General features: G+C 32.2%; 1 protein-coding gene across 1 annotated transcript; it reads left to right on the top strand.

Annotated features, from left to right (window-relative positions):
• Positions 1-10,900: 10,900 nt before the first annotated feature.
• On the top strand, positions 10,901-19,576 carry LOC129224372 (tectonic-3-like). Its single transcript, XM_054858813.1, has 2 exons — positions 10,901-11,720; positions 18,360-19,576. Exons 1-2 carry the CDS (start codon positions 10,943-10,945, stop codon positions 19,574-19,576), a joined length of 1,995 nt encoding a protein of 664 aa, XP_054714788.1. The 5' UTR covers positions 10,901-10,942.
• The last annotated feature ends 1,303 nt before the right edge of the window (positions 19,577-20,879 follow it).

Genomic DNA, 20,879 nt, shown 5'->3' with positions numbered 1-20,879 from the left:
GCCTCGTTTTACCTAACCTAGAAAACCACTGGTCATGATATGAGTGTGAATTTGTCCTCTACTCCCATTCTGTATGTAGAAACAAGAAACTCAACGAGTAGGGTCCTATCGCATTTCGTGATTTTAAGAAACATAATTTGAATTCAAGACGTCAAAATTCAAATGAATGGCGGGGGCTTTTTTTTTTTTCTCCCAAGTTACAACAATTTATACGTTTTCAAGCAAAATTGAAATCAAAGTTTATGTGTGGTCTTTGTATTACTGTGGGATCTCTTGACCAGAATGTGCTATGCTGCAAATGCTTGAAAAAAAAAAAAATGACAGAATCTTGAAAAAGAGATTAAAGAAACAAAATTTTGAAATCTAAGAAATCATGGCTAAAACTAAAACAAGTGAAAATGTCTGAGGGCTATCAGCTAAAAACAGATAATTATAAATCATGTATTAATTTGAAAAAGAAATTCATATCCTCTCTAATATGCACACTTGAAGGATCCATGAGCAGTGCATGTCTGAAACAATTTCTTTTACTCATCATTTGTCCTAACATAACTGAACCAACACTTATTAGCAATATTAGCAACCAAACTTCAAATGATTAAAATGTTTTTTTTTTTCCACCACACTTCTAAGATTTATATGAAATGGCTAGATGTAGCTGTTAAAAAATACATAGTAGCTAATTCGAGAGGTTGCAGAAAATTTATAACAATCTGGTGAAAACATTAAATATACAGACACATAGATTTGATACAAGAACTTTATTTATAGCTTCCAAAAATATACGCATAGTAGGTAACAATTCAAATGATCAAATCTTTATTTCTTCATGAATGAAACAGAAATATAACTGTTTAACAAATTGGAATTGATCAAAAGATCCTAATTCAAGGGAAATGGAGCAAGCCTCCAAACAATATGGTAAAAACCTTTTAAAAATTAACCAATTCCTCTTAAAGGAATTGTTATGAGGCATGTTATGTCTTCAGATACTTCCACCCTTTTTTGATGACAAGCAGACAAATTACACAAAATACTTTCAATATTTTGTCCCAATGTCTCGTTAGTTCTACCATTATCCTGCATCACACGTTCTCTGTAGGATGCCATTAAAGGTGTCTTAACAAGCTTCTAGGCAAATATCTACAAAAAGGAGAATCCAAGCTTTAAATCTTCAAGAATATGCTCCTACTTAAGTCTTCCATTGAGCTTAAAAACTTACTTTCTGAATTTTCATTTAAACTATTTTACAAAAATTATGGGTGCTATTAACAAAGATGGGGTAAGAGATATCAAGACATGAAAGAAACAGGTGATCTAAAGAAGCTCCAAACATCTCTATATGGAGTAAAATTGGGTAACTTTTTCATCAAGGGTGTGTAAAGAGGTTTCAGAAGGCATAAAAATTACCTAACAAATACACAGTAAAAAATAATTTAGGTTAGCTATGCCAATCACTGTAAATTCAAGAGATCAATGAGCCTGAGCTGTTATCTTTCGCTAACAGCTCAGTTAGCTAAAGTTAACACAGTTCGCTTTTGCTCCTCAGATGTGTAGACAAAATACTACATCGTACAGTTAACTCTCAATCACAAAGTCCTGAAAAACCGGCTGTAACCTTTGAGTTACGGGAAGCAACCACAGCCTTCTCAAGAGTTAGGGACCCAATGAAATCTATGAAAAAAATATTCGAGTTAGAGTCAACTACATAACACAAATCAATGAATAATAAAAAGTTAGAACATAAGAAAAGAATTCATGTACACTTGTTATTTGATGATTTTAAAGTTGAATAATTTCCTCCTTGATTACTTATTACAGATTAAAACTCTTGAAATATCACACACATTCATACTTCTGTTGAATCAGTTATTACTCTTCAGGCTCTGACTAAATTGAAAAGCATCAGGGTTCATACCCTTTAGGCAGAAAAAAATTCAAGCACTTTTCAAGTACTTTTCAAGGTAAAAAATTTTGTTTTCAAGGCAATATCATAAATTTGTACTAAAAATATTGTATGCAGATTTCATTTACTACAAACACATAGAAATAAGGCAATAATACAAAAAAGTATAGGAAAACAAAATTGCTTTTTCTACAACGAGAGACACTTTGATGAAAGATCGATCTACTGCGTTGAAAGTTTTTCTGAAAATGTTTGAAAAGTTTGGTCATAAAGAGAAGCAGATACCAAGAGGTTTGATTTTGAGGTTTTTCAAAGGTTGCAGCAGTCAGAGGTTTGTATATTTTCTAGAATCAGCAAATTAATACTTAAAAAAAACCTTTCATAAGTGCTTTTAACTTTTATGGGAAGAAACTAAAATACCCATGTTCAATGGCATTGCCAGAGAGGAGTTTTTGAAGTCACTCCTCCCCCCCCCCCCCCGGTTTCAACATTTATTTCCAATATCTATACAGTGGTTTATTACAATATAAGGGCGGTTAGGACAAAAACACTACCCAGAAAGTTATTTCAGTTTGCACTATTAAGTTCTAAAAATATTAGGTTTGCAAATCATTTATAAGTATGCAAATCAATTATTCGTATGTATTTATTAGCTGTTCAGCCAATAAGGCATTTCAACTGTCCTCGAGTAAATTTAAAAATTAGGAAGTAAGAAAAGTTTATGAAAGTCCACAGTCCAGTCTCTACACCTCAAAATATACAAAAGCAGCTTAAGCAGTGATAAATACTCTGAATGCAAACTTGAGCCTATTCGGCTTTCATTGATTAACTTGCAATAGACAATAAATGTGCAAGTTCAGATTTATAGAGCCATATTTCGAAATTGAAAAGGTTCACAATAAGTTGACATATATTATGAAAAAGTAGTTTTATTTTGGGAAAAAATGGGTTATTGTTGAAATTAGAATTTAAATTTAGAAAGGCAATAATATTCAGGTGTAATTGTGATTTGTGAGTTCATAAAAAATTACCTGAAAGTTTCAAAGAGCAAAATGGGGCGAGGGGGGGGGGGGACTAATTTTTAAAACTAAGACCCCATTACTTGAATATACATATGTACAACAATAAATTTTGCTATGCATACAATTCATAAAATGGTTTATTAAGTCAAAATATTCTGCATTAAAATACAATGCCCAGTGCCTGTTGATAACCAGCAACAGGTACTGGGCCTAGCTAGGCTGGTACTGGTCAATTTATTAGATCCAAATGAAGATGAATGACCCTCCTTAAGCTATCTACCCCTTTGCTGATTAAAGCCTCTTTCAGTAAGCTCCAAGTACCCACAACCTTAATAAAGTAGTAATTTTGAACATTTGAGGAAAAGGGGAAAATTGGAGATATAGGGAGGTAAAAGCATAAAAACGAACACTACTGGATTTCAAGTGAATAATCATAACACAACCACCCCTGTTATACACCTTATTTATTTTAGCAGACATAAAAAATGATGTACTTATAAATAAAATTGTATAAATCAACTTTATATTTAAAATACAAACTTTAAGTTAATTTGTTAGGTGCTCAACTGCTGAAATTTAAATTTTTTTTAAAAAAATCTGTTATGACCAAAAATTAGGTAAAGATAATCATTCAAAATTGCAAAAATAAATAAGCAAATAATTAAACAAGACCAAGGTAATAAATTCTTTAACTCTTTAGTTATTAAAATAAAATAAGCTAATCTGATGTAGCAGTGTCAAAATAACTACTAATTGCCAAAAATATAAAATATTTACAAAATGCAAAAGGATTGAAATCTCAAACAAGGGAAGCAAATTTTCGCGAATTAAGTTTAATGTTGTCATGTTTCCCATAAAATAAACTTATATTTTACTGAAATTAAACATAAAATATGCTAATCTACGGTAGCAAATATGAAAATAACACCCGATTAGTGAATATATTTAAATATTTTCAAGATGCAAAAAGATTGAAATTTCAAACACGAGAAGCAATTTTTCGCAAAGTCTGAGTTTGTTCGACGTGGCATGTTTCCCATGAAATAAATTTATTTGTTTTTTATTAAAATTAAGCAAAAAATATACTAATCTAAGGTAGCATATGCGAAACTAACATTTGATTAGCCAAAATATTTAAATATTTGCAGGATGCAAAAAGATTGAAATTTCAAACACAAGAGCAATTTTCCGCGAAACCCGAGTAAGTTCAATGTTGTCATGGTTTCCAAATTAATTTCTTTGTTAATTAATGAAATTAAACAAAAAATAAACTAATCTAAGGTACCATATGTCAAAATATCTTTCGGTTGTAAAAAACATCAAAATATTTACAAGATGCAAAAGGATCGAAATCCCAAACACAGAAGCAATTTTTCGCGATGTTGCATACTGAGCACATGTTCAGAAAATTGCAGTGGTGAAATACTTTTTTAAAACTTCTAAGCACAATTCGTTGATTTTTGAGAGAATATAAGCACTAAGAAACTTTTTCAAGGTTTTAAAACTTTTTCAAGGTTTTCAAGCACTTGAAAATGAACTTTTTTTTTTCAAGCACTTTTCAAGGTTTTTCAAGGGCGTACGAACCCTGAGCATAAGCAGAGGAAATGACAGCAAATGAAGCCAAATCTCTCTACTATGTGCCATTTAGAGTTTCTGCATCTGCACATGCGAAATACTTCTTGGACTGCGGGGGAAAAACAACTTAATTTAAAACTTAAATGCACCAATATTACCATGCATTATAATCATACTGGAATAATACACAATGCATTGTTTTTTCTACTTTTTCAAATATCAAATTGCAGTTGGTTCTCTGTTTAACGACATTCTATTGAATGACATTTCATAGTCCCAGATACTCTACTGCAGTTTTAGAAGCATTCTATTTAAGTACGATTTTTTTGTGGTCCCCTGAAAGTCGTTAAATAGAGTCAACAGTATTGTATTTCTCATCTATTTCTAATTAAATTGTTTATTTAATAGTTTTAATAGGTTAATAAGCTGTTTTTTATAGCTTACTCTGTTTAACTTTTTTCGAACACAAATCAATAAACAATCAAAAGTTAGAACACATGGGAAAAAGTTCATGTAGGCTTGTGTCATTTGTCAACTTTTAAAGTCTAAAGTTGTATGATTTTCTACTTGATTACCTCTACAGATGAAAACCCTTGAAACAGGCACGTAGCTAGAACTTTGTTAAGGGGGGGTCCAAGGTTGAGCGAGCTTCAAAAGAGGAAGCATGCTAAAGCAAAATTAGTAGCTCATATTCACGTTAAAAAAATAAATCCAATTAAAACTAATTATTAAAATATGATAATTAACTAAAATTAATTAAATAATTGAAATTGATGGAGCAATTGTTAAAATTAGTAAACAAAAATTTTACATTAAGTGGCAAAGAAATTATTGACAGTTTATAAAATTAACGTTAAACTAAAAGTTATCCCATACTAAGTTTTCCAAACATGGATAGAAAAATTCCATCACATAAGCTTCCTCTGTTCTGATGCTTTGAAAATGAGGGATAGTATAATAATTCCTATTAATAAAAAAGTCACAATAAAAAAAAATCGGAAAACGAAAACTGTTCTAGGGATTACTTGGAAAATGCAGGTGATAATTTAATAAAATATTAAAGCTTTGTAATATATTTCAAAAAAATATGTACAAGTCATTTTATTTGAAAAAATAAAGAAATCTATATCTATCGCGTCGAATGTATAACTGTATGAATGCTAAATAACGTAATTCCGCCACCCTGCCCGATTTGATCAAGATTTCTGGCAAAATTCAACCACACTCTCGACGAAAATATTAGCAAGGTTTCATTTAAAAAGCTTGAACTAGTTCTTTATTTATCTACGTTTATAACATTCTTTTGATAATACGAAATTGAATGAAATTTCTAATTTTATCCGTTCTCTAATTATCATTTCTAACCATCATTTAAAATCTTGAACAAACAATTGTATCTCTTTGATGGACGGAGACTTCCTTTGCTGGAATCATTTTTTTTTTTTTTAAAAGGCGTATTGCCGTTTCTTTTTTTTTTTAATCGTTATTATTATTATTTTTTTTTTGCAACGAATTGGTAAAATAAGCTATCTTAGGATCCGCTATGGTATTATTTTTTCTAATGGGGCTTCGTTAAGAGGCTTTAGCCTTTTCGGACCTAGTGCGAACCACCGATGTGGCATCTAGTTTTTCAAATGCTACCATTAAGGCGCAGATGTGACTGGCACAAGAAATTTTGATGCCGAGTTTCCACCAGATGGAGACACTTGAGCTCTCTTCGATGCGAAACTGCACTAGGGGTTCAATTTTGTCAAGCCAAACGACTACCCGAGAGATCTTTTACCTATCGAGTAATGGAATGTATAATGAATGAAACTAAGCATCTGTGTATTTTTATTTTAACAACATTTTGGAAAAAATGCAAATGATTGCTTTTTATAAATGTTTTTTATAAGGTCATGAATGATTTGAACATTATTGGCGATTTTCCTCTGATGTTTTCAATTTGATGCTTCATTTAAAAGATCAAGAGGAGGCATCGCACCCACCTATCTCACCACCAAACACGAGTTCTGTTTATTCTGCTGATACAAAACAACTTCTGTACTTCAGTCTTTTTCAAATTAAAAATATAATTGTAAACAACTACAGGGAAAATGGCAATATGCTCTATTACGAATTATCGTGACAATATTTGATTATAACCTGGTTACTTTACTGTCTTTATTAGCAGTAAGCAAGTGTCAGAGTCGAAAATTTCATAATTTGGAGTCAAACGTTAAATTTTGATCATTAAGGTAATCTTCGTCCCGTTTGAGATTGTGATAATACCGTAGCATCAACTTAGATACATTTTCAACTATATGCAATGAATAAAGCTAGCCAATTTTTGGAATCAAAACTTATACGTTTCTTATAGCCTCTGTTTGTAAATTTTTTGCTCCTCAGTCATCTGATGTTCCAAAGTCTAAAGACAATCTTTTGTAAAAAATTCTTAGAATGATTGTGGTTAAAAATCCAGTAATGATTTAAATCTACCTTCCAAAATTCAAATAACAATAATAACACTTCTGATTCTCTCATTTTCAAATTGGTATAACTTCCATTTTAGAAGCAATTTTGTAATCATCCTGTATTCTCGAAAGCATATCATATTTTATAACGTAGGTATTGACTTTTTTTTCTTTCTTTTATGTCATGTTAGTGAAACATATTCTATTGCAAAAAATAGCAAAAAATTTTAACTTGAAGAAATTAAGAGTTAAAAAGAAATCTAATATAGAAGTGAAAAACACAAGAAAATTTACCTCGCATTCACCTTTTTTTAATTATTTGCTTGTAACTCAGTAAATAGCAGAAATTTTCACCAATTTATAGTTAAATGCACATGTCCGTTTTTTGTTACATTTAATGCTACCATCGCAATTTACTAATGATGGATGCATAGATGCTTAGTAAATAAATCCTCAGTACAATGGCGGTAAATAACGATTAGATAATTTATTCCAAGGAAGCAAATACAAATATGCTTCTCTTGAAAAACGGAACAACATCGAAGAAAGATTTTTTTCTTCAGTTAAAAATGACTAACCGCTCTTCTCTTGGGACCATAGACTCACAATTCAGTAAGATTTAAAAGTACGAATTTCAAATAACTCCTTTTAAATTACATGTGTTTATATGGCCGAACTTGCAATTTCATAAACTGATCACAGTAAAATATTTGAGTAATTTTCAGTTTCATTCTTCGCTTTATAAAATTTTGATAGAGCGAAAAGTAATTTCGTTGCAACAACTTCAAATTTTATTTATTCACTTATTTTACCTTCAAACAAAAATACTTTTTGGACATTTAATATGTTTCACGGTCATGTTTAAATATTGAGTGGAAAAACATCCGTAAAAATCTAGTTTGTGCTAAAGATAAGACACAAATGTTCAAAAAAAAAAAAAAAAAAAAGCATTTTTCAGGATTACAGTTTAAAAGTTGTAAGCTTTCGGGGAGATAATTAATCTAATATTGTTAAAAATAAACTAAAAGTTTAAATAGGATTATTAATCAAAATATAAAATAAATCTGAAATGAATCATACCAAAAATATAAAGAACAAAAATTAGTTAATTAATAATTAATGTTTATTTTTTTCTCATCCTCAGACACGCGAAATGTGTAGAATTTCTTTTTCGTTGCTGTCTGAACTTAGTTTTTAAATGGGAAAACAAATTAACACATAAAATTGCTCGTATTATTAAGAAAACTTTGAAAGGAAACACTACAACTTACCTAGTTTGCGTAAACTTAATTTTCTTCTGATTACAATTTCGTTCAAGATATGTTTCCTGTAAGTGTGTGGTAGAAAGATACTGTGTGTTAAAACAGAAAATAATAGGAATTTCAATTACTGATTCACCAGGGATGCACCTCACTCTGGCTGTCCTTCGTGCAGCATGTGTCTAGGAAATCAATTCCAAACGGGAAGGGAGTCGAAACAAAAAAAAAAGAAAGAAAGAAAGAAAGAAAACCACCCCAAAGAGACTGGGGAATGTTTGTTGACAATTACTTTGCCGATGGCAATCTGGTGGACTGAGGGAAAGGGGCCGAATTTCAAGGTCACAACCCTGCTGGGTTGAAAGAATACGGAAATTCTTCGTTTTCGGACGCAGTACGCAACACAGTAAAAGACAGGCGGCAACTGGGAAACTGCAGTTATTGCACGAGGTTCTCGTGTTCTGAATTGACTCGGATGCGGGAAAACTGCTGATTAATGGGAATATTTAAGGGGAAAATACCGGGTTTCATAAAATTTCTCTCTTTGGAAAATTTTTGTTGACGTGAGGTGCAACAACCGAGAAAAAGCAGACAATGTTCTTTCGGGAAGGGGGGGGTCCGGACCCCATGGACCCCCCCCTTGGCTACGTCCTTGCTTGAAACATTGTACAGATCCATACTTCTGTTGATTCAGTTGTTACTCTTCAGGCTCAGGCTAAACTGAAAAGTACAAGCAGAGGAAATGACTGACAGTAAATGAAGCCAAATCTCTCTACCATGTACCATTCAGTAAGGAATTCAGTTTCTGAAGCTGCACACCCAAAATACTTCTTTAACTGTGGGGGGAAAAAAACAACTTAATTTAAATCTTAAATGCAACAATATTACAATGCATCACAATGGAATAGTACGCAATGCATGAGTTTTCCCTGTTTTCATAAACAAATTATTATATTTCTGTTGTCTATTACACCAGGTTTCTACTTACTCAGATGAACAATATAGAATAGCATCCAAAAGGAGAACAATTATAATAAATTAATATGAATTTCTGCCTTCTGTGCATAGAAAAAAAATCAAGAATACCAAATATCAAGCGGGGAAACACTTTGCACACAATGCATTTTAACCTGGAGTGCTCGCAGACATATAAGATAAACACACCAGTTGTGATCAGTGCTTCAATAGAGGACACTTCAAGGTTAATACTTTAGAAAATAGGATTACAGGTCTCCCAATGGATTCAAAAGTGCATCAAACATCATTTACACCTCAATACGAAATATTAAATACATTGTAACATTTTACCGGCATCAAATCATATTATCCACATGCAAGGCGGAGTGAAACAACTTTGTAATAGATTAACTAGGTGCATCAATTTTTAAATACATATTTGATTCTTTAATAATTGAAGTTTTCAATACTGTTTTTTTTGGCACTCATCTAGTTCTTTTGTGAAACAAAATAAAATTGTTTAAATTTGCCTTACCAAATTATCCTCCGTTTGTTCATGCGAGTGAAACCATTGCAGCCGCCTAACGTCATAGTTGCCATAAACTCCAGGTCAAAATCACCAACGATTTAGCTGTTATTTACATCCACTCGACAAAATGCTGTCCATCTTAAGATAAAAGTAGCCTCACAAAAACGGGACCAGTAATGCATTGCCATGAAAAGAAAAAAGAAGCTAGGAATATGATACCAACATTACAGTGCAACAAGAATAACACACAGTAAAAGAGCTATAAAAACATTATTGAAAAGATATTACATGACGCAATTAGCATTAAGTATAAAATAATAACCCATAGCTATTTTAATTGCCTGTTGAGCTGTAGGAGCTCTTAGTATAAAAAATGGCAGTTAATGCAATAAATGTATCATCAAACAGAAAGCTGCATTTATGTTGATTAAAAATACACCAAATCGAGGTCCCAAAAACAACTGAAATCTTCTTTGGTGACTAAATACGGTTCATAAAACCAATCATCGGCAAACTTAGGCTCATTAATGAATTCCGACACATTTTGAGCAATGTAGTTATTTATAACCTTATAAAACAGCTAATATATGCAACGTAGTATTATTTTTTAAAGAGGAAGCAACTTGTAAGAAAATTAGATTAAATTTCTTACATGTCAGTTCGGTGTACTGGTCAACACACAAAACTTATACTCACTTGGATTTCCTTTCATTTTTGTCTTCTTTCCTTTTTTTGGCACTCTCGCCCGCCAAAAACATTGGTGTATTTTAATTTTTTCAAATGAAGAAAACTTCGCCCCTACTTCAAAAATCATTTCTCCATAATTACAATAATTAGATCATTAAAATACTATCCATATGGGAAAGAATGCTGAGAAAAGCACGAGGCGCAGCAGTTGCTGCCAAAAAGCAACGCGAACGTGATCGCCAAATATCGAGGACGTCTGAAACCACGCCAAGTTACTTCAAAGGTTGCTAGAAAAATCGAGGAGTAGCAGACACTTCCTTCAAGGACATAAATGAATATCTTTATCATCTAAATTGATTTTTTTGAATAATTTTTAAAGAAAAAGATAATTTCGAAGAAGCACTTTTTTACTGCTGAAAGTAAATAAAAAGGTTCGAAAATAAGTTTTAAATTTTTATTCTTAGTAATGGCAGTTAAACTGCCGTTGTTATAGTAACGCATGCTAGGATGCAAACTCTGTTGTGTCGTTGTTTACTCTGAAAACTATACATTTTAATATGATCTCATCTGACTTGTGTCACAAATTTGCACTCGTTTCAAGTATTCTTGGATTTCTTTGTTATTCTTTAGTTTTAAGCACCAATAACGATGAACAGGAAGAAAATTTTACAGTAGTTGAACCGGAATTCAAGTACGATGAAATTGTATTCAAGCTAAATAATTCATCAGAAAATTACAGTTTTGTTAACGACAGTGCTTTTGAAATCAGCAATATTACTCAAGCTATGCTTATAAATGATAGTGACATTGTAATATCAACCGAATTAGATTCATCTATGAGCTTTGCCGATGATCCTGAATCCTGGGAAAATGAGATTTACAAAAAAATTCCTCGCTTTGTGACTCCAGATGAAGACATCTGTAGTTGCGATTTGTTGGTGAATATTTGTGACATCAACTGCTGCTGCGATCAGGACTGTACGGAGCAGGACATGACCACATTTTCAGAATGTTACTCTCAAAACTTAACCCCTGATAAAAATTATTGTTATCAAAAAGACCTAATTTTAAGAAACAATACTCCTTACAAAATGGAGAAAGATCCTGAAAGTTCTCTCTTTTGTATTGTTCACGATAATTTTAAGGAACATTTACGATTTAAAGACATGCCTATCATCGAATCACACAGAGACTTAAAGCTAATTTTAAAGAACCAGAAAGAAAATAAATTTTCTTGGGACAAAGAAGCTTTAAAAGATGAACCATATGCTGTGGAATGGAGACATGGAAGTTTAATTTATATATCTTCCCCTGCAGTTAATCACCAGTCATGGAGTAAGTACAAATATTAATCAAAACTCTTCATCTGAATTTTGAATCAATGAAAATAATTATAAAAAAGCCTAGGTTGTATTGTTTGTGTCATTATTTTTGTTTGAATAAATTAGAGTGTTTCTTTACAACCTTTTTGTTTTTTTACACAATCAGTTTTTTTTTTAAATCTTTCTTTTTACTAGAGATTGAACAAAGGTTTGGCCACTTCACCAAAGCTTTGTCCTGACCAAATTGTGAGCTGATTCAGCCCATAACAGTAATGTAATTTTTAAATAAAAACATTGTCTTTAAAGTTATGTACTATTTTACCCAGTAATAAAACAGTAAAAATTTATATTTTATTTAAATGTTTGGGTGAGTGAACTAGAAAACCCTAATGATTATGCTTAAAAAATAACATGTGACAAGTTGAGAGGGTAGGTTGTTGAAGCAGACATGCATTAATGGACAGCCCCATACCAGGGCGGCAAAAAAGCAAGCTTTTTCTAAAAAAAAAAGGCCAGGCCGGTCGGCTTTTATTAAAAAAGCCCGTCTTGTTTGGTTTCATAAATATGTACTATATTCTTCATAATAATGACCTCTATACATCTTAATAAGTTAACAAATTTCAACTTTAAGTAATAAAACAATACATTTGCTGAAAGTAAAATGTATAAACTGCAAATAATTTCTGACAAAACCCTTATATTTTTGTTGGTTGATCGATCCTCCACCCGAGCTGATGCCTTTAACACTGAAAATAGCTTCATTGTAACCTTAAAACACTAGTATGCAATAATTTGCCACTTTTCATGCCTTAATGTTTTTTTTTTCTTTTTTTAAACCAAACTTAATGTGTATTTGTAAAACAAAGCTAAATTCTGCATTAATTTAACATCATACAGTGGAGTACCGTTTATAAGTTTCTCTTTTGTACGTTTTTATCAATTACACGTTTTTCAGATTCGTCCCTTCAGAGTCTAATACACATTAACGTTTACTTATTATACGCTTTTTTTTTTCATTTATACGATCTTTTCATACATTCCCTTCAAAAACGTATAAACGGTGCTTCCCTGTATTTTAGATTTCTTCTTTATACTAGATTAGCACCTTAGTACATGTGAAAACAAAAACTAAATGAAATAATAAGTGATTTAAACCAAAAAAATCTGTCATGTTTTTTTCTCTAGGTTAAAATCTGACAGACCTGTTTCAAGTACTTTCTTCTTCCCATAAACAAGTACTTATTAAACCCAAAAAATATTAAACTACCAGTTCCTGCTACTATCCTGCCCAAAGTAAAAATAAAAAACTTATTGCATAGTGATCAGTTGGCTCAATTTTTAGCACAGAGGCAACTATTTATGTTATGCACCTATTAACAATTGTAGATCCATGTCATTTTTGCAGAATTTAAATTCATTCACCAATATGGTCTTGTTGGTTTCCTTATATATTCTTTTATTTATATTCTTTTATAGGAAACAATTTTTTCTAAAAATGTTTTTCACTTTTCTTCAGAAAATAAGAAACAGTTTTGATGATTAAAAGAAAAGGTTTAGGTGCATTTTTATTTAAAGTCTGAGCCAAATGACTGGGATGACAGTAGCAGTGTCATGTGATCTTTTGAATTAAATTAAAATTTCTTTATAATCATTTAAATTCCATTGAACTAGACTGACTTCTTAATATAGAGCAAGGTTTTTTTTTTTTTTTTTTTTTGCAGACTGAACAACAACCAAATTTTTATTCTTGTTTCATGAAATTGATTTAATACAGCAGGAATTGCATTAAGGATGCAAAGATAATTTTCATTTTGATCACATTATGATAAAATACCCAAAACAATTGTTTATCTTTAAAGAAAAAAAAAGCCAGCTTTTTAAGCAGCTTAAACCAAAAAAAGTCGGCCAGCCTGTTTTGGTCCGGCTAAAATCGAACAGCTCTACCCCATATCACAAACCATGTTTAATTCAATTTGGCTTAAAGAGTGAATATTTATTTCATGTTTGTTACTAATTGTTGTTTCTGGTAGGGCTGCCTATTGGTTCCTTACCATTTTCAGACCTAGTGCACAGTAGCATATTTTAGGGGGAGCAGGTGGCCTATGCCCCCCTCCAAAAGGAAGAATTAATTTAACTATTTTATTTATTATTTTTTAATTCACTCCTCTTTTGCATTTTTTTATTATTTTTGTAGTTAATTAAAAAGAACACAAAACACACAGACACACAGCAGATTTTGAATAAAAGCATTTTTGAGAAGACTAAAGAAGTAATACTGGAGTCAGAGGCCTTGAGTGGCAGAATACATTTAACTCACTGGTTTCAAATTCAAGGGAACGTATTGTCGCGATTTGTTCATTAATTCTTCTTTGGAGGAATCAATGATTAACATTTTTTCAAAAAATGTGTAGGCGCACCTAAAAGTCATTTTGATCCAGAAACCATTTGCGAAATAGTAGATTTCTTTTTCAGCTTATCAAAAATGCAAAATGAAAGAAATCATATGGTAGTTTCTTGAAAAAATCATGATTACTAATGGAAACGGCATGTAGTATCAATGTGTTAACTAATCTGTATTATGTCTTTAAATACAAATCCGCAACTGCTTTCAAATTCACACATAAATAGTTTCTGAATTCTTCAATAAAACTTTTGTGTAATGAAGTTAAGTTATGATTTTAATAATCAAATAATATTTTATACTTAAAATATAAATTAATTCATAAAAACTCAAATGAATTATGGGTTTATTTAATAACTTTGCCTTCGTGTTATAAACACTATGACAATGTTTCTAATTAAAACCCCACTCCTTGTATAGCATCTTGTGACATTATATTGGGTTTAGTGACATAGAAACATCTGAAAAAGTGGCATTTAAAATGTTTTCAATTTTAGACTTTTTACTTTCACTGTTTTCAGAGTTTTCTTTTAATTTGTTATGGATTGTACAGCCTGTGACATAAAAATACTAATTAATTAAAATGCTAATAAAGGTTAACTCAAACAAATAATTAATTAACAAAGATCCATTAAACAAGTTGTTTGGTTGGAGCTCTTAGAATATTTTGTAGAAATTTTGAGCGTTTGTATACATTTCTTTCAAATGTGAATGTAAAATTTAAATTTTCTTAGCGACATGCAATTACATTTTCTTGATGAAAGAAAATTTTGACCACTGGTCAAGTAACTAGTGCAATACTTGATACTTCAGAGAAAATGAGGAGTTAAAACACCATTGTTATTGCATCATAGAGCCAAATACTATAGCTTTGTATCATTTTCAGAAATAAGTAATTGATGATTTGAAGACATTCTTTCCTTATCTAGAAAATAATAATGGAAAAAAAAACTACTTTTCCAATGGGTCAGCTGTCCAATATAAGCGTCAAAAGCTTTTGATAAATTTGTCTCACCATGAGCAAGATTTTGAAATGCAATCTGATTGGCATTTTTACATCATATTCCACAGGAAATGACAGATTGATTGGACATTTCTAGAAATGCGAGAAAGGTTTGACTCCGGGTCGGACCCAATGTTTTTTTTTTTTAAATCCATTTCAAAAAAACTCTTAGCCCACTTTTGGGGTTTAAAAAAAAAAAAAAAATGGGCAATTTTAAATAAAATGAATTAAATACTTTCACAATTTAAACTTATTTTTTTGTTCTTCACAAGAGACAGTTAACATAAAAAATTAAATGTATTTTGAACTTTGATAGCCTTTATAAATGCATTGTATTTTACTTTTAGTCAAATCAATGTACTTACTTTCTTAAGTCTTAACAGAATATAAAAAAATATTTTAAAGATTTTAAATGCAACTTGTTTTTTACTATAACTTATTAAGAAATAATTCAAAATACTTTGATTAATTCAAGTCTGATTTTCTGATGGTGAAATGTCTACCATCATTACTTTTTTCTTTGAAACTTAGTTTATTGTGTATTACAGGTCTTGTTATTTTTCATTTAAATCTTAAAAAATGGTCCAGTAACCCAGTACATCGTAAGTTGTATCAAATGGGGGTAATAGGTTTCATGTTTTTTTATTGTATGGGATGTGACCAAGATGCAAAATGCAAAGTTTTCAACCTCTGCAACCTCCCGGAATACTTTTGAAAATCGTCAAAACTGCTGAGTTTTCGTATTTTGCCCATTTTGACCATGAAGGAGCACATTTTTGATAAACATTATTATTTACACATTTAAACTAGATTAAATTTGCTACAATTTGACACCAGAATGGGTTTGTTAGCCCTAATAGTTTTCGAGATACAGCTTTTCAAAGTTTCGCAGTTCTCCAAACTTGGAAATTTTCAAACAATTTCCCTTTTTTTTATTATACATGCAGCTGATACAAAGAAGCTGTGCAACTGGTTCTTTTAAGTACCCTCCATTTCCTAAAGTGGATATTATCATGTCCTTAAACAGTGGACTTGTAGGAGAGAAAAGAGTCAACTGTTACATAGCTAAGGATATTGAGAAGAAAGCAATGTTGAAGATTGTAGGAGAGAATTTCCGAGACTTTTAAATTCAAGCGTAAATCAAAAGTTGTGTCTCTTTCCTCTACTCTTCATACTATTACTATTGGCAATAGGGAAGTGACTATTGACACTTACACTGTTTCACAGGATATGCGTTTTGAAGCAGTCTGACGAAGAATTGAAGAACTTCTTCAGAATAAACAAACTTGCACCATTCCCAATGTCTCTATTCACTCAAGGAGGAATGAGGAAGGGCAATAAGTCCTCTTTCTAAGCAGCTTTCCAACCAGTCAATATTGATGAGTCACGTGGGAAACCTAAATTCGTGGTTGTAGTGTAGATGGTTGTCATCTCCTTCAAAGTGGTGTGACCCAAGCATTCCTCATTGGAGTTAATAGTTGAGTTTAAAATATCTCAAGGTATAGTACAGTTAGTACATAGCTGGGTATTTGATAGTTACCCAATAGAACCTGGCAAAAAAGGCACAAAGGGCTCTGAACGCAATCGCCGAGCTCAAACCCATTGTTCTATGGAGGTTATATTTGAGAAAACAACTACTCCTAATGTTTCTCAAGAAATTTTTTTATCCAGTAATAAAATGAGATTTAGATTCATCTGACTGCTGATGGTGAAATTTGAAGATAAAAACGTAGAAGTTTTTCAGGCTGAAGAAGACGTGGACAGGCTAATAATAACTACAGCTATAAGAAAGGCCTCTGATTTTCAGATCGTGGTTATTGCAGGAGAGGGCATCGACTTACTGGTCTCAGAGGTCCCACACTGCCAGAAATTGCCATATACGTTAATGTCATTGTCCATGATTTGGACGAGCTTCACGACTCGAGATGGATAGGCTGCTTGACTCTTTAGTTAGCCAACTCGCCAGAAATGCTATTGAACAAGTCGAGGAACAATTTCAGGTATACTAACACTCATGTAATTGTTTTCTATTAATACTTTTTAATATGTGGGCCACATTTACATTGGGTCTTCTTGGCCAAGAATCGATAGTGTGGTTGGAAAAAAATTTGCAATGACACTGATAAAAAAAAAAAGGTTATTACATGCTAGTTCTGAAATTGCCATAAATTTTTTGGGATAATCCACAGTTAAATAATTTCATTTCTTTTCAGGATGACCAGGACGAGGGAAATGGCACTGAAGAAGACCACTTGGCAAATTTACTTGGCCATGGTTCATGGGCCCCATATGCAAATTTTTAAGGGGGGATCAGATTTTTTCCCCATAGAAACCGATTTCGGTACATTAAAATTTCACATTTTTAATAACTTATTCATTAATGGCTGGGGAAAAAATATTTTTATATTTCTGCAAAGAAAAAGTACAAAAGCAAGGAAGTTCCGATTTTTAAGGGGGAAGGGTGGGGCTTGAGCCCCTCCCCCCTTCCCACATATGGGCACCCATGCTCTGGTCCTTCGAAAAGGAGGAAACACACCTTTGATTCTTATTCCTCTTTTTTTTTTTAACTATCACTTCTTGAAAACACTAAATACAAATGTATGTAAAATAAATTTTATATTTCAATATCAGTCTTCTGTTTGTAAATAGTGACCCCCCTCACCCACCCGATAAACCTTTCCCCTTCCCTCGACCCCTTCATAATGTTAAATTGAATAAATGTTTACTTAACTAACTCATATCATACAGGTTATTGAAGATATAAAGATAACTGCATGTATGATAAAAAAGGAACTTGATTGAAAATTTTTGAATTTGGAGAATTTTCAAAACTTTGAAAAGCTGTATCTCAAAAACTATTAGAGCTATTAAGCCCATTCTGGCATCAAATTGTAGCAAATTTAATCTAGTTTAAATGTGTAAATGATGATGTTTATCAAAAACGTACTCCTTCATGGTGAAAATGGGGAAAGTCCGAAAATTCAGCAGTTTTGGTGATTTTCAAAAATGTTCCGGGAGGTTGCCCACGTCGAAAACTTGGATTTTGCATCTTGGTCACATCCCATACAAGAAAAAAACATGCAACCTACTACCCCCATTTGATGCAACTTAGGCCCCCCTTTCCAGAACAAGGTTACGGGACTAAAATATTTTGACTCTTTATTTTTTGAGCAAAAATAATTTTAAAAGCAAAAATAATACTTTTTTTGCATTTTACCCCTTCTATAACAATATCTTTTTATTTTCAGGCTTCCCATCTTCCTGTTTTTCAGAGATTTGTGCCTGTAATCAAAGAATATATTATTTGCAAGATTTTACATCCTCCTGCTCAATCATAGTAAATAATTTGGAAGATGAATGTGAAAAAAATCCATCTTTGTCTGCAGATGAATATACTGATTTCTGCATTAAGTCTGATACTACATCTTCAGTAAGTCGAAGCAATCTTGCGGATTTGATTGTGCATACACAAGTAACCAATTCTAGTGATGATCTCAATAATGAATATTCCTCCAATAATTTGTGTGCCAAGAGAAGCTTAAGGAGACCGACAAAAAATAATTCTATGTGTAATAATGTAGTAAACAAGATTGAATTTGTAGTTGAAACTGATAGTGTAGCTGGTGTTACAAAACTTGAAACCAAATTTTATTACATAGATTTAACTAATGATAAAAGAATGTTCACGCAACATTTTAGTGTGAATTTCAAGTGGTTTAATACCAGTGATGTTTCCAAGAGAAGTGGTAATCCAGGATACCAAGTAGGAATGCCCATTCTTGCAGGAACTAATAGTTCTAGCAGTGGTTCTGATGAACCTCACTTTATTACAGTCAACCTTGAAGGCTTAAGTGTCTTGAACAAAGACAGCATCGGTGCATGTAGTGAAACACGGAACATCATCAAATTTGGTATTAATCTCAAATCGAGTTGTTTTTACAAAATAAGAAGCCGAAATTGTAAAATCACCCAGGAAAGCATTTTGAATTCATTATTAGGTCCAAGTGGGAAACAGTTATTTGTTGGAATATTTGGTAATGCAAATGTTTCTAATCCAGAGGACTGGATTGAAGTTTACCATGATCCTGAGGAGAAAATTACAGACAGTGAGGATACATGCTTTTCAAGTTTGGAATTAAAAATTGAAATTGTTTATGCTGCTGTTGGTACTGTAGCAAATCCACAATTTAAAATCCTAGGTGTCGGATATCATTATCAGAAATCTAAGCCAATTGATCTGTCATGCTTTCCTAATTGTTTTGATATTATTGTGTCATCATCCGTCTCCTTTTTTGACATAACTCGTCCAGCTGTGCCTCAATATGCAAAGATACCATCGATTAAAGCTGATTTGCCAAAGGATTTCTTCTACCCATTTTTGTATGGAAAAGGAACAACGTGTAATTATTATAGAATTTTAATCTTTGTACTTGTTTTCATACAGTATTTTCTAGTCCTGAAATAAATACCTTTTTAATACTTTTAAGTTGCTGGTATTTAATGTACATGAAATTGTCTAGGACAACATTAAAAAATAAAGTAATTTGAGATATTCAGTATGTTACCGCCCTATAGCCAGGGCTAAGGCAGAAATACATGAAATACACCACCAGCTCAGTCAATTCCAGCCGAGACTGCAGTCCTCGGCTGGAATTGACTGAGCTGGCGGTGTATTTCATGTAATTTGAGATATTTTCAATGTTTGACTGAAGAAAATGAAAAGCATAGTAGGGTATAAAGAGCAATTCTGCTGTTCAAACAGTATTACTAAAAAGGGAGGAGCAAAAAAAAAAAGGCAATAGAAGTGTAGAAAGTTGGAAATTTCATCATAATGTAGCACAGTTTTAGAGTGGGCTGTGACACCCTTTTTTACCTTGACTTTCCCAGAAGTCCGGTGGTGTAGCATAGGTTTCTGTTGTCCAGGGAAGATACCAAATCCATCCCACGGCCATGCAGTACATTTTTATACAGATAGAATATTTCAAAAAAGAAAACATTCAATAATGGATGTTTTTTTTTTCTTTTTCATTTTTTTAAGATTAAAGTTTTAAAAATGCAATTTGAAACTAACATTGGCAATTTTAAAGAAAGGGCTGGGAGATTCAGGAGTTTCCCTTCCTAAAACCATGTTTAAGTTATCTTTAGAGATGTTAGCCAAGTGGTGAGGTTCCATCCCATAAATTATGTGAAATAGAAGTCATGTAAATGCCATTTGAGGTAATAGTTTGCTAAATTAGGGGAAAAGGGGCAGATAAGCAGCCCTTCTCAGGAAAGTTTTCAAAACGGAAGTGTTGAAAATGCAATTTCAAGTATTCTTTGATGACATCAGGAGGAGGCCAAAGGATCAAGGCTCTCTGATTTCCCTCTGGAACTTTACCAAAGTTGAAGGTCCAAAAAAGCAAAGTTCAAGTTTCTGATCTTTTCAAGGGAGTCATGATGCCTTCTGGATCTATTTTGCTTGGGTGCCACACTGAATTTGCCATCCTCAGAAGTTGCTGCCTGGGATATGAGATTTGGATTGCCTGCCCAAGATCTGGCACTGTCAATAGGAAATAAACCTCATAATAGTTGCATATATTTCCAAAATCATGTTTTTGCAATTTTAATCTTCTCTGGTATCATTAATAAGAATTTTACTCTAGGTTTTTGCTGCCTCTAGCAAAGACCTGCTTAGGGTGAATACCTCCTATTACCCTCTCCTTTTCACTATGAGATCACACCCAGAAAACTATGGTAGCAAACACGTTATTATAAGTACGCCAGACATT

This window comes from Uloborus diversus, chromosome 6 (genome assembly GCF_026930045.1).
Source record: "Uloborus diversus isolate 005 chromosome 6, Udiv.v.3.1, whole genome shotgun sequence".
In the NCBI taxonomy this organism is placed as follows: domain Eukaryota; kingdom Metazoa; phylum Arthropoda; class Arachnida; order Araneae; family Uloboridae; genus Uloborus; species Uloborus diversus.
This window is presented reverse-complemented; position numbering and strand designations above follow the sequence as displayed.

Coding starts and splice junctions, on each gene's coding strand:
- LOC129224372 (XM_054858813.1), top strand. CDS start 10,943: ATGATCTCATCTGACTTGTGTCACAAATTTGCACTCGTTTCAAGTATT. Junction 11,721..18,359: donor AGTTAATCACCAGTCATGGA/GTAAGTACAAAT, acceptor TTTTATTTTCAG/GCTTCCCATCTTCCTGTTTT.